General features: G+C 44.3%; 1 protein-coding gene across 1 annotated transcript in view; it reads left to right on the plus strand.

Moving 5' to 3' along the window:
- Positions 1-1,998: 1,998 nt before the first annotated feature.
- The window catches only part of COLEC10 (collectin subfamily member 10), a 26,649-nt gene continuing 15,728 nt past the window's right edge, over positions 1,999-12,919 (plus strand). The window contains exon 1 of the mRNA XM_009277211.2: positions 1,999-2,182. Coding sequence (XP_009275486.1) covers positions 2,035-2,182 — 148 coding nt within the window. The 5' untranslated portion in view covers positions 1,999-2,034. The remainder of the gene's footprint in view (positions 2,183-12,919) is intronic.

Here is a 12,919-nt window from a genome sequence, read left to right on the forward strand (position 1 = left end):
TCTCTCACTTACACTTACCCCTCTTTATCGCTGATAAATAACAAAGAAGTCACTGTAAGTCTCTCAGTACTGTGGAACAGATAGCATCATTCATGTCAGTTTGGCAACATTTCCCAAAATGCCTCCTCCAAGGCTAAGTACACTAGCTTCCCACTCCTACGCTCTCTATTCTTGCTCTTACATTGACCTTCTGCTCACAAAATGGAAAGTGAAGAGAAGAAAAAGATAAATAAAACAGATTTACAGTGTACAAGTCAGAGGCACAGTGCCCAACGCAAATCACAGAGGAACAAGTTTATTCCTGGTACAACTCTATCCATCTATAATCCCGGCTTTCTCTTTCCTCCCCCTCTAGCTGTGGTGTATCTGTTATTAAGGCCACATCTGAGGGTGTTAGTTAGATGACATTCTTTAGGACAGAGAACACTATTTATTTCTGAAAAGTACTGTATACAGTTTAACAAAAAAGTGTTTTCAAAAGTGGGACAGTCTGTGACCAGGATAGAAAGAAAGAGGGAGAGGAGTGTCTTGACCCCTCTTGGGTCTTTGGCCAACATTTCATCCTACATAAAAGCTTGAAATCAAAGCCTTCCTTCAGCCTTTAAGAAAAGATATTAACTTTTACATCAGTGTTGTTACGTTTTCTGTCTACCAAAAGGCTGAAACGTTGTAGGGCTAAGGAACTAATACTCTCTTAAATAATGAGGAAAGCATCTCAAAAGCTATTATCATAGGAAATAAATTTTTTGCCTAGAATGGAACGCAAACATGCGCTCTCACACACTAGGCAGTTCAAAAGCATAGTTCAGCTCTTTCAGTAGCTGTCTCCTTCATTGTGTAAGAAACCAGAAGTTAATGAAATTCTTGGAAAGATTACAAATACTCATCTCCCCTTTCTTTGCTGCCAGGCTACCTCGAACAGTCTGCTGTCCCTGGTTACAGTGTTCTCCCTAAGAGAAAGCTAGAGTTTCTTTTCTAGAAGGGATTGCACATGGACAGATATCTGTCACAGCTCCATCCAAGAGGATATATAGCGGTTTTGCATGCTATCTGTTCCCCCATCCAGGAGGCCTCCTACACCTGGTTTCAAAGTCGCAACACCCAACTGAAAATCTGACAGTTACCTCGTGGATTTGAACCAGCAGCAGCTTCCTGGACAACCTAAAGATGATGTTCTGCTGGGACCTATGCTATACCACTGTCCTGATATATGGTCTCTCCCAGTTAGCAAGTAGAGGAGGAAGATGATATGGGAGGAGCTACTGAAGTCATTCAAGCTCATCCTACTCTGTGGCTTCAATCCTGAAGTCTGTCCTGTACTGTGTCTACCAACATAATCTGGGCTTGGAGCAACCATTGTGAGGCAATCTGTAAGCATAAAACCATCATTTGTGGGTTTTTGGCTCAAATACCCATTGGTAACATCAACTTTTCATTTGCTACTCTGGGGGCTACGGGTACCTGGCACCCAAAAGGTGTGAAATAGCACCAGTGACTTCCACCCACAGCAGACTGGCAGCTTGTCTGTTGTCACTAATGGTCTCCCTGGAGGAAAGCTTTTGTGGAAAAGTCTCTCTACATGTTACATGGAGTCTGCATTACTCTTCCAGCACAAAACCAGCCACAAGTATCCTATAACTAATTAGTACTCACTTGGATACAATACCGAAATCTTTTGTCTCTTGAATAAGTGAAAAGCTGGGCATGAAGATTCAGTGCCGAAAGGAAAAAAAAAAAGACAAAAGAGATATCCCCATATATTGAAGAAATTTTTCATGGCAAAAGCAGCTAAACATCTCACAGATAAGAGATAAATTGGAATAAACAGCTGTCAGTGTTAAATAAATATCCTGGATAATGTGCAGGACAGAAATAACTACAGCATCGTCAAACCCCTTTCTTCACTTTATTTAGCTGTTCTTGCATGTAGCTCCCAATCTTTGCACTGCTTCAGTTAGTGGAGCATTTATTTTTGAATCAGCTGCATTTGTTAAGACTGTAACAACGAAAGGCATTTCCTGAGAAGCTGTAAGGATGAGCAGCAAGAAAGAACAACAGCTAAGGAAATACGGGACCCTAGTAGTGCTTTTTATCTTCCAAGTTCAGATTTTTGGTTTTGATGTTGACAATCGACCTACAACAGATGTCTGCTCGACACACACAATTTTACCTGGACCAAAAGGTGAGGAATATCAGGTTGCTAATGCTGAGACCAGTACTGATAAAGGCTGATTTTTAAAAATAGAGACATGGAGGGCTTGTGGCATGGGCTGGGGATGAAAGATGTGCATTACTGCAGACTGTACAAACATCTAGAAAAGTGGAACTGTGATGGGGGAAAGTGATGAAGCAAGAAGATTTGAATTTGCTTTTCTTTAGTTTCAGGAACAGTGCCACATAGTCTCATATAAGTTAGAGGTGTCCTTTTGCACCTTTCTCCAGCCACATAATCTTCTCTTACTTCTTGTATTCATCACACAACCAGTACAGCTAGCAGTCATAAATTGAGTGACTTTGTCTAAAAGTAGGCACCTATTGTGAACTGTTAATAGTTCTCTTCGCACCTATAGGTAGGGAGAGATATGCAATATTTAAAATGACTGAACTGCCATTATTTCCAAATGCTTACTTGTAAACACAGCTCTGCTGCATTCATCAGACCCGACCCAGCAGCTCCTGTTGAATTAAACAGGACCTTCACTAGAGATTTCAACAAGAACTAGATCAGTTCTGGCATGTGCAGTTCTTTTATCTTCAAAACACTTTGCAAACATCTGAAACAAAATTTTCTGCATTAACTTACTTTCTGTGTAACACAACTAACGTCAATGGAACTGCCTGGAGGGTATCTCAGCCAAAAATCAGGTCCATGATGTACAAATCTATCTTGTGGTGACAGATCTAAAATATATATTTCACACCATGGCTACTGCAGTTCAAACTATTGCTTTCTTTTTAGTAATTAATTGTATTTTTCTATAGGCTACAGACTGAGAGAAAAAAATGCAACTGATTTAAATTTTAAGCAGAAAAAAGATTATCAAGTCAAAAGCACTGCTACAGACTCATTTGTTTTTATGATGGATTATTCAATGCATGTTGCTTAAAGGACCATTTTTAATTAGCGAGTTAATTTCTTTATGATTACAATCCAAGCTTAAACTTTTGCTGCCACAGCATAAATGCAGAGAGATGTAATGATCCCCAAGGGAGCTAGTGGGAGTTTGTTTAGTTAGTATCTGAATAATGGCAGGCTGGAGAACAACGTTTGACAGAGTTGTGTTTAACAAGTCACAAGGCTAATGAGGTGGTCTGGTGACAACATGAGAGTAGCTGGGACTCCAGCTGGTTTCTGTGGTCTAGCTTGTATAGGGAGCATTTAAAGGTTAGATATTATGGTTCTTTGCAAGCGTGATACTGGGAAAGTCAGGATTGTCATTACCAGTCCTACTGCCTCCTGGCTGACACCAAGACACAAGAGGAGCCAAACAGTATATTGGCACGGTCTTCACTACTACTTTAAAATTAGATTACCATGCCCAAGATCCATGATTGGTAAAAGCAGTATTGAGTAAATCACCTCCAAATTACTGGCTCACATCCATTGCAGGTCATCAAATAAATTTTTGCAGTCTTTGTGGTATGATCCTATAGACTAATCTCAGCTCCTACCAGATCTGCCCTCATCCAGGACAGTCACAAGTGGCTCTCAATGGCACTGGTTGTTTTGACTGCCAGTCAGCTGGGCAATTAAAGACTGAGCAGGCTGGGTGTGTGAACTACCCTGTTACTCCTCAGGCATCCCTTGTAGTCAAGGATGACGCATGCTGACCTAATATGGCAGAAGAAAGTCTGTCCTGCTGCCAGTTTTCCTCTATGCACCTTATGTCTATGAACTCAGAGCACACGATCCCCAGCCTACGACCACACCACAGCCACAGGCAACACTTGGCTGCTCAAACTTTAACTCTGACAATGGACAAGCCTCTGACTTTTGTTGCTGTAAGTTTTATTTTCTGTGCTACATGTGTTGTGCCCCTTTGTCTGCCATTCTCCTGAAAATGGGTTTTGACCCACCCTGCACAAGTTTCCCCCCTTCACCTCCATCTGCTTAGCATCTTCGGCTATGGTCAAACACAGTGATGCTCCCACGAGACAGAGGTGCTGAACTCCCACAGTACGTTGGCCAGCTTTTTCTACCACCACAGGTCAGATTCCTCTTGTGGCACCTTCCTCCTTCCATATGAACATGGGAGTGTTTAATGGGCCAAAGCACCTACAAGTGCAAGGAATTAAAAGGTGTTCAATAGCTGTAAGACTTCCTACACTGTCCTACCTCACCTATCCCAGTGCAAGGCACAAATTGTCCTGTAGGCTAGATCCAGTCTGTGGGCTGCAAGTGGGCTGGTCCCTGGTGCTATGCAGCAGCAATATTGCTGTTCCCATCACACAGCACAATGGAAAGGAGAATGCTGAGGGAGAAGTGAGGTTGTCTGGAGAGGCTCAGAGCTTATAACCCTTTATTTCTTGCACTGTTGGAGGTTGCATTACTCATTTCATCATCTAAGCATTCACAGTTGCTACAGGAGCAAACACCCCACCGCTCCGCATGCTTGCCCTGAAAATCACCTGTTCAAAAAGGGTCATTAGTGTTGTGAAAATTGGCCACTTCTTGTACAAGCCACATGTAACTTGTCCAAGTTAATTTGTGCAAGCCAAATTCTTCCCCTTCAAAAATGGGAAGAATTGATATGCTTTGTTATGCTCATACCTGAGATGTTACAAGAGGAGTATGATATGAGTGATAGGATGAAAAGAAAGGGTAATTCCAGGCTGATTATCAGGAAAGTCTTCCAACCAGTTGTGACAGTCCCATCAGCTCCCAAAAAGCATGAGGCAAAACCAGAGGCCTTTGTGTGTAACACAAAGAGCTAGAAAATACTTTGGAAGGATGCAGTCTCCCAGGAACAGAAGGAATGCAGTAAATGTCCCGTAAGCCTTTTGCACTTTCTGTTGCAATGATAGACCTCAGTCTGAATTAAACTGCTCAGCATTAGAAGCGAATAGGAGTTTAAGTCTGACCTCTGGTGGTTCTGCGTGATGCAAACCAGGTGCTTTGCAATCCCCTCCATCTATCTACTGCTTTTCCATCGCTGGTGCAAGCAAATGAAAGCTGAAGTCTGTTTGTAAAGACTTATGCAAAGAAATCTTTTAAATAGGCACTCCAGAAAAAGGGAAAAAAAAGAGTAAGAGAAAAGCAAAAGCTGGCACTCCCCTCCCAGTTTCCTTTTCTAGGCAATGCTCAGGTCTTTTTTCAAAAAGGGGATTCTTTTTAAGGAACATAGTCCTAGTGCAATGGCTGTCTTGTTCTGTCTTCCTGAAAAAGCTTTTGAGGTACACAGCAAGCTGGCTTATACAGCAGTTAAAAACAGAAATGTGTGAGGCATTTTCTAGGACCCTTATTGAAATACCCTAGGAAACCAAAAAAGAAAAAAATATGTGCTTTGGACCAAAAGATTTTCAGTATTCATAACTAGTGATTTTTGGTGTTTGACCTGAGATGTTTAGGAACAACGTGGTCTTAGCTGGACTGCTTTGGCACAGGACCTCTGAAAACTTACATTAGGTAACGCTGAACCACAGCTGAGTAACTAGGACAAAAAAGGCCAAGTTCTGTACTCCATTGACTTCTTGGGGCCAAACAGAACCAGATCAAGCATAAACAAAACAACGAGTTTCCCAGAGCAGCCAAGTGCTTGGCCTAGCAAAATTAGTCATGGCCCTGTTGTCTACTTTCCACCCTTCCAAGCCTGGAAGCAGGCTGGCTGTTGCTGCTGCTGAGAGAAGAACCGGGTCTGTGGGGAGGCACCAGCTAGTGCAGTGAGAGCAAAAGCACCAGTTGTTGGTCCATGCCATGGCAGCAGCAGAAACACCAGGCTCTGCTCCCCTGGGCTCTGCCTTCAACCGGTGTCCCAGCTCTGTCCTTTCTTCTAGCCTGCTTTTGCCTGGAGACTGCAAGCTCAGTTTTGTCTAACCTGCAAAGGAAGTTTTAAGTGGGCTGTTGACATAGATGAGATGGGATCTGACCTGGTCTGAGTAAATCAATAAGCAACAACATGAGGGAAGAAATAAGCAGAGGGCCCAAAACTTTAACTCCTCAACTCCCATTAAAAGCATGAGCAGGGGCAGAAGACGACTGCTCCTGGGGGGGGGGCTGGCTCTGCGGAAGCTGATTTCATGTGGATTCATGGGAGCTCAGTGTTTCAGAAGACTGGCTCTAGATCTTGCTATCTGTCCCAGGTCCCAGCTCATTTCCTTTGAAATCCAGACACAGAACTTCAAAGGTCTTGAATCAGATCCAAGTTGAGAAACTGGAATGAGATGAAATCTGAAGAATACAGGGAGTTTCCCATAGCAATTTAGATGTAAAGCGTTTCCTTATTATTATTTCTGACAAACGATGCTTATAAACTCTATGACATTGGCTGGCGCCTCAAAATAGCATTTACTGTGGTCTCCAGTATAGCTGTCTATCTCTCAGCTTTCATTGTGCTTACGCAATTCCACTCCTGAAAAATCTCAGACTCTCTCAGAAACCAGATAATGCTGCTATCCACATTTCCTTCCAAAAGTATAAAATGCCTCACCACATCCTATAGGCTGTTCAAACCTATAACTAAACTTCCCTCTTAGCGCCTCACATTTGATCTGAAGAGCCCTTTAATTTCAACACATAATTCTATTTTTCGTGTCTTTTAGACTTCCTCATTTTAGCATACGTTAAGTTTCTGAAGTTTATCAGCCTGAGCTACAAACCATGTATGTGGGGACTTAAGATGCTACAAAAATTCAAAAGTTACTGGGTCTGTATTTCTTATCAATGTCCATTTGATTCTTCACTGAAGCCACTGTAATCCATGGGGCTCTGAGATCATGTCAGAATGGCAGGGGAACAGGCTGGGAAAATTAACTTGGGCAGACCAAGTGAAAAGAGAATCAGGAATAATTTAAATTATTTCTGTGTTATTAAAAAAAATAATGTATATCCCAGTCATGGACAAAGGCCCACACTTTCAAATAATACAAGTCAGCAGAGCTTCACTGAGCCTACTGAAGGCTTGGGTCTGGCTCATGCAATGCAATAGGAGAAGAATAGGAGAAGGTATTTCTACGGAAGTTAATGGATGTTTTTAAGTGGAAAGTGGAAAAGTGAGCAAAGAATCCAGTTTATTCTTGAAGATTCTTTCCATTTCACCAGGGAAGGTGATGAGGCCCCTGTAGTTTAATCTGGAACTGGGTGAAAAAAGACAATGTGTCCAAGAACTTGTGAGCAAAATGCTTTTTTTCTCACAGTGCAAACTGTGGAGGCCTGCATGTTTCTGCAGGACACCTGGGAGAGTGGCTGTGAGTGCAGTTGCACACTACAGCTGCACTCGTCTGTCAGGTTTTTTGCCAAAAGGAGAGGCCCAACATCTTTTTCATCTCCCCACTCTGACCATGTGGTCCTACCTTCACCTTGTGCTGGCTTGGCTCACCAGACTTTTCACTGGGCTGATTCAGCTCACTCACTAAAAATGTGTATTATTTGCCTTATTGATATTCCTCTGTTTAGTGAGTTGAATTCCTTCAACACAGCGTCAGAAGAGTGCTCAACATCAGGCAGAGGAGAGGGAGGTGTGCAGGTCAGTGCTGGGGGCTGAAGGGAGGAGGAAGGACAGGGAAGAGGACGTTGTGTCAGATAGGCAGATGTCAAGAAATCCTGTCATCACTAGCCATATATAGCTTGAAAACAAGAATCCCCACTGCTACGGGAAATTTGTTAAGGATCTAAAAGACACTGAAAGTGAAATTAGAGGAAATCTTGAGGCTTTCCATTGACGTAGCTGTGATGTGCTCATACACTAGAAAGACAGACTGGGCTGTATTTGCTTATTTCTTGGAGTCTGCGACTCCCTCTGGTGACAAAACCTCTCAATAGAGACTGTGCACGCGCAAGTGCTGCAAAGGTTCACCATGCTCAGGGTCAGTTGGTGTCCGTAGGTTGCAGAGCTAATCCTGTGGCTATCTCCAAGGCCCTTCCAGGAGGGCAAGGCATTCAGTTGCTCCTGGAGGAGTCTCAAAGCTTCAGAATTATGCACATGTCCTTATCCCTTTAGTTTAACACCCAGGACAGGCAGAATATATAGGAAAGTATATGGAGCTATAGTGTGTGCTAAGCCTGCGGGGGTAGTAGTAAAGTAGAGTACAGGGAGCTAAACTTGGGATAGTCCCACCCATACTGCCTGTTGGGAGGGGTCGCTACAGTCAAGGGTCTTTGCCCCTCTTTTGCTTCAGAGGAACTGATTTAATTGCTTCACTGCAAAAGAGAGGCTTAGAGAACATTAACATTTCTGCAGTATTTTTGGTCAGGAGACAGGAATTGGAGCTGACCTGAGGCCACGACTTGCCAGCACACCTGGTGAAGTCTCTCAGCAAAACCCTGCGTGGACCCGGGGAGTCTCTCAGCAGAGCTCCGAGTGAAAAGACTGGATGCGGCGTGCTCCCAGAGAAACACATGCGTAAGCCCAGTTAGGAGTCTCATCCCAGCTTTAGCCTTTAGGCATCCTGCAGACATCCTCTCACCCTGACGCAGGGCTGCTTCTATAGATAAGTGCGGGCTCTGTAATGCCCAGGGATTACACCCTGATTCTCCAAGAACCAGGGTCAGCCCTTGATCACAAGACTTAGAGAGTCACTAAACATACGTGAACAATTTAACCTGAAAACTTCCTCCATTTGTGAATACAAACCAGGTAAATTGCCTACAAAAGATTCAGCAGGGAAATCTAAGTCACTTGAAGGTCAGTAAATTCTTACTAATTAAATTCTTACCAAATGTAACTTCTCAACATTGTGTTATTTAGTGAAACTCCTAAAGGCAGAGCCCCTTTCAACTGCCTAAAAATCCTGTTTAGTAGACCTTCAGCATTTTCCTGAGCTTGTTTATAGGAGAAGGAAGGACTGGGGTTCCCTCTCAATTACAATTAAAATTTTCTAATGGCTGCAAAAGTCATTTACTGATATGGCTTCTGCTTTCCTTCTGTCCCGCACAGTCCCAAGCTGGAAGAGTCTAGTAACTTATTGTTCCATGTGTTCACTTTAACAGTCTGATATTTTAAATCTGTGACACAGAAGAAGTGAATCAGCTTGAGGGAATACTAACAAGGTTGAGAAATGGTCTTGCTTCAGCTACTGGCTCCAAGTGCTTCACCCGTGCTTCAAATGCCAGTGCAATGTGTTATCTGACACCCTTGCAACCACAGTTTCAAGGTGATAATCTGCTCATTAGGATAAAATTTAACCTGACACTCCCCCAAGCACAAAGGAGAAGTTAAATCTCTAGGTACAGACTACAAGCATATGAGGTCAGGGATCAGAGGGGGGTTTTTCTGTAAAAAGACTCATGTTGCACTGTTGTGTCCCACCTCTGAGAAGGGAAGAGTGAGTAAGATGCGCAAATCCCCTTGGTGTGGATTAAGGTGAGATAACACTCAAGGTCCGTACATAAACATCAACTTTAATGGAACAAACATTCTGTAAACGTTGACCCTCTCACTATTATATCCACCTAAGCTATGCGGCTTTGTGAGAAATTGAGGTAGGCCTTGGGTTACTTAGCAGCTTTAAGAGAAGAAAGAGAGAGAGAGCATGCGCTAGAGAAGGGGGGAGAGAGAGCTAGAGAGGAGGGGGGGGAGAGAGAGAGTAGAGAAGAAAGAGAGAGAGAGTATGTGCTAGAGAAGGGGGGAGAGAGAGCTAGAGAGGAGGGGGGGGAGAGAGGGAGATCACCAGTCCTGGATCCAGCATTGGACCTGCCAGTGGGGGTGTCGGTGTAGAGAGCGCCCCAGAGGCTCGCACATGCCCCTATTTATTGGCCCCAGTCCCTGGACTTCTGGAACCTTCTCTCGCCCCAGTTCCAGGAGTGGTTGAGACACCAGTCAGTCAAGGGAAGCGTCACCAGGCCCCTCCCCATGACTGCCTTTTGCTACTTCTGGAGCCTTCTCTCGGGGCATTGTCTGGGCTCACAGTACAGTCACTTGGGCATCGTCCCTTACATGCACAAAGCACAGTAGTACAAAATTCAAAAACCCAATCCAGAGTACTGGCAGGATTTAGATTTTTTTTCTGGCAGATTACAAAAACATGGCTAATACAGTGGGATGGCCTGTCTGCATGAAGTCCCAGAGGAAAGGGAAGGATACTTCTTATAAATTAGAGACGAAGCCAACTCAACCCCTGCCCAAAGTCAACCAACCTCTCACAATCCCTCCTACCTGGTTGCAAATCATAGCGAGACCACAAGGGGGGAGCATAACCCAAGAGTTCACGTTTCTTGCCAAAATTTGAGATCACTGCACACAACAGCTAAAGGGGACACAATGCATTTATAATTATAACACCATATTATCAAGCATTGAGCTTAATCCAGTCTTAAATTAACAATGAGCTGGCACCACTAATTAATACTGTTTGCTTCTACCCTTGCTTTGTAATGCCCTACCCATTCTCAGATGCAATATGGAGAGCAAAGCAGGATTTCCTTCCCTTACAGATAGACAAATTATTATTCTTCCCATTTTCCTAGGTAGGGAAACTAAGGCAGAGCGTGGTAGGCTGCTTTACGCCACGATGAAACAGGTGATAGACCTTACTTCCCTCTCCCTTAGGCTTTTAGAGGGCTTGAGCAAAAATTGGGACTACACGAGGTGTTAGCAATAAAACTTGAGACACTCCCTAATCTCTCAGAATCTCTAGAACAAACTTTCCCACACCTTTCACCCTTTTCATCTGTTGGCTCTCAGTCTGATGGCCCATACAGGGCAACCTAGCTTCATCTCCAGCAGCTTTTAGTGGCTCAAAATGTTGAAACTGAGATTGGAAGAAAACCCCTTCAGAAAGTAATTGCAGCTTCTCCACTGGTATACTGACTTTCTTTCTTGCACAGAGGTCTTCCTTCTGCAGCAAACAACAGTCTCTCTAGAGCCTTTAACCCGACAGAGCAGTCTGCAAGCCACAGGGAATGTAACCAACTGGCCTTAGAGAGGTGATGAGGACTGCCAGGGTGACAAGCCCTGGTTTGGAAGGTCAGCAGGAATGTGGTTTGCTCTCCTGCGTGACACAGGCCAAAGAAACTCCCTCAGCAGTTTCTACACCAGACCCAGAGTTACAGCACATCTGACACAAAGGAACTCATTGCATAGGGAAAGGCTGGACATGAAAAGCCTCCTATGTCTCCCTCCCCTGCCAGGGAGCGTGGTCCATTTGTTAAATATCCCCATGTTGCACTTCTAGTCAGGACTCATCCAGCTTTTCCAGCCTTTGAATCACACCCTGCTTCCTTTCTATTATCACACATTTCTCCCCCTGTATGGGTTTGCAGACGGTGATCAGGTCAGCTCTTAACCTTCTCCTAGAATTTCATTTCACAAGCACTTTGTCAGCCTCTGGGAATCTTTTCTGAATTTCTGAACCACTGAGACGTGACTTTTACACTTTTATCAAGGGCTTCATAGATGGGTTTGGAAAGGACAATTTCTTGGTTTCTCAGTTGTAAATGTTGTTAGCACTGAGGTCAACAGCAAAATTAAACCATACATTCTCTGGCTCCGCTGTTTGACAATCGGTAGACAAGAACTTAGTACAAACAGGCATCCTTCCATCAGCTCCAGGCTCAGACCTACAGCTTCAGCTAGATATTTAAGGAGATTGGCTTTTCCAGTATTTTTAAGAACCAGTGAAAATAGAGACGTTCAAATTTCTATTGCTGACTGCTTATAGCCTTTTCCCTTCCTACTTTGTCCTGTAGTAGCTGGTGTTAAGAACAAACAAAGTGCCTGAGCCAGCACACACACCACGTCATGTTTCCTCCTTGTCCATCCCTCTAGCAAATGCTTCCTCCCTCCAACACGGACTGAAGTTCAGCCCTTTATCTTCCTCAGCTTGGACCACTGACCGTCCCCACCAAAGGGCATCCTGACCAACGGGGTGAGTCTGCCTTCCACAAGAGAGTCCCAACACTGAAGTTTTTTTTGACATACAGGGGCAGACTCAGCCCAGTCCACATAACTGACATGGACTAACATTACATTTTATATGCTGCATTTAATATGCACCACTTGTCATCTGTCATCACCCCACAGAACAGCCCACAATATGCTACCTAGGGCTACAGAAGTAGGAGAACATAAATCATGAATGAGCGGGCAGTATTTTTCAGAAAATAAGAATGAGAACCAATGAAATGATCAGTCTGAAAGCAACCATGGGAAGCTACTTTCTCAGCACATAATTAAATCATTGACCTCTTTGTCACAGGATATTATAGGGGCCAAAAATATAAATGGGTTTAAAAGGCACAGGACTAATCTGTGCAGGGAAGAATCACTAGTGGCTGTTCACGAGTGGTCTGGATGCAGTGCTTGGCTCAGGCAAGCCCTTTAAACCACTGCTCGTGGGAGGCTGCAAATGGCTGCCTGGGTCATAGTGGCCCTCAGCACACCCAGTTCCTTGAACACCTTCTGCCAGGGCTGGAGGCACCATCCTCAGTCAGGTTATTAGTCTTGTTCCATCCTCACTTCTCTTTTGCTGACATCCAGACAGACTTCCCTCCCTTGGGTACTCCATGTGCTGAACTGCGCCCTCTTCTGGGCTGCAGGCACAGACACAACTGGCTGCCACTCAAGTGAGACCCTGGCTCGGCCAAGAGACTGCGGCACTGCTTCCCACCGCATGGCAAGGCTTATTGCAGACAAGTAGGGGACAGGGGGAGAGGCTTTGGAAGGCTGCCTGTATTCAGTGCTGGTCGTTTGGTGCAAAGGGGTGCAGGGCTTGTCCGCCCTCAGCATGGTGCAAAGGGGCTTGTCCGCCCTCAGCACTCAGCATT

This window comes from Aptenodytes forsteri, unplaced genomic scaffold, assembly GCF_000699145.1.
Source record: "Aptenodytes forsteri isolate BGI_AS27 unplaced genomic scaffold, ASM69914v1 Scaffold49, whole genome shotgun sequence".
NCBI classification, from domain to species: Eukaryota; Metazoa; Chordata; class Aves; order Sphenisciformes; family Spheniscidae; genus Aptenodytes; species Aptenodytes forsteri.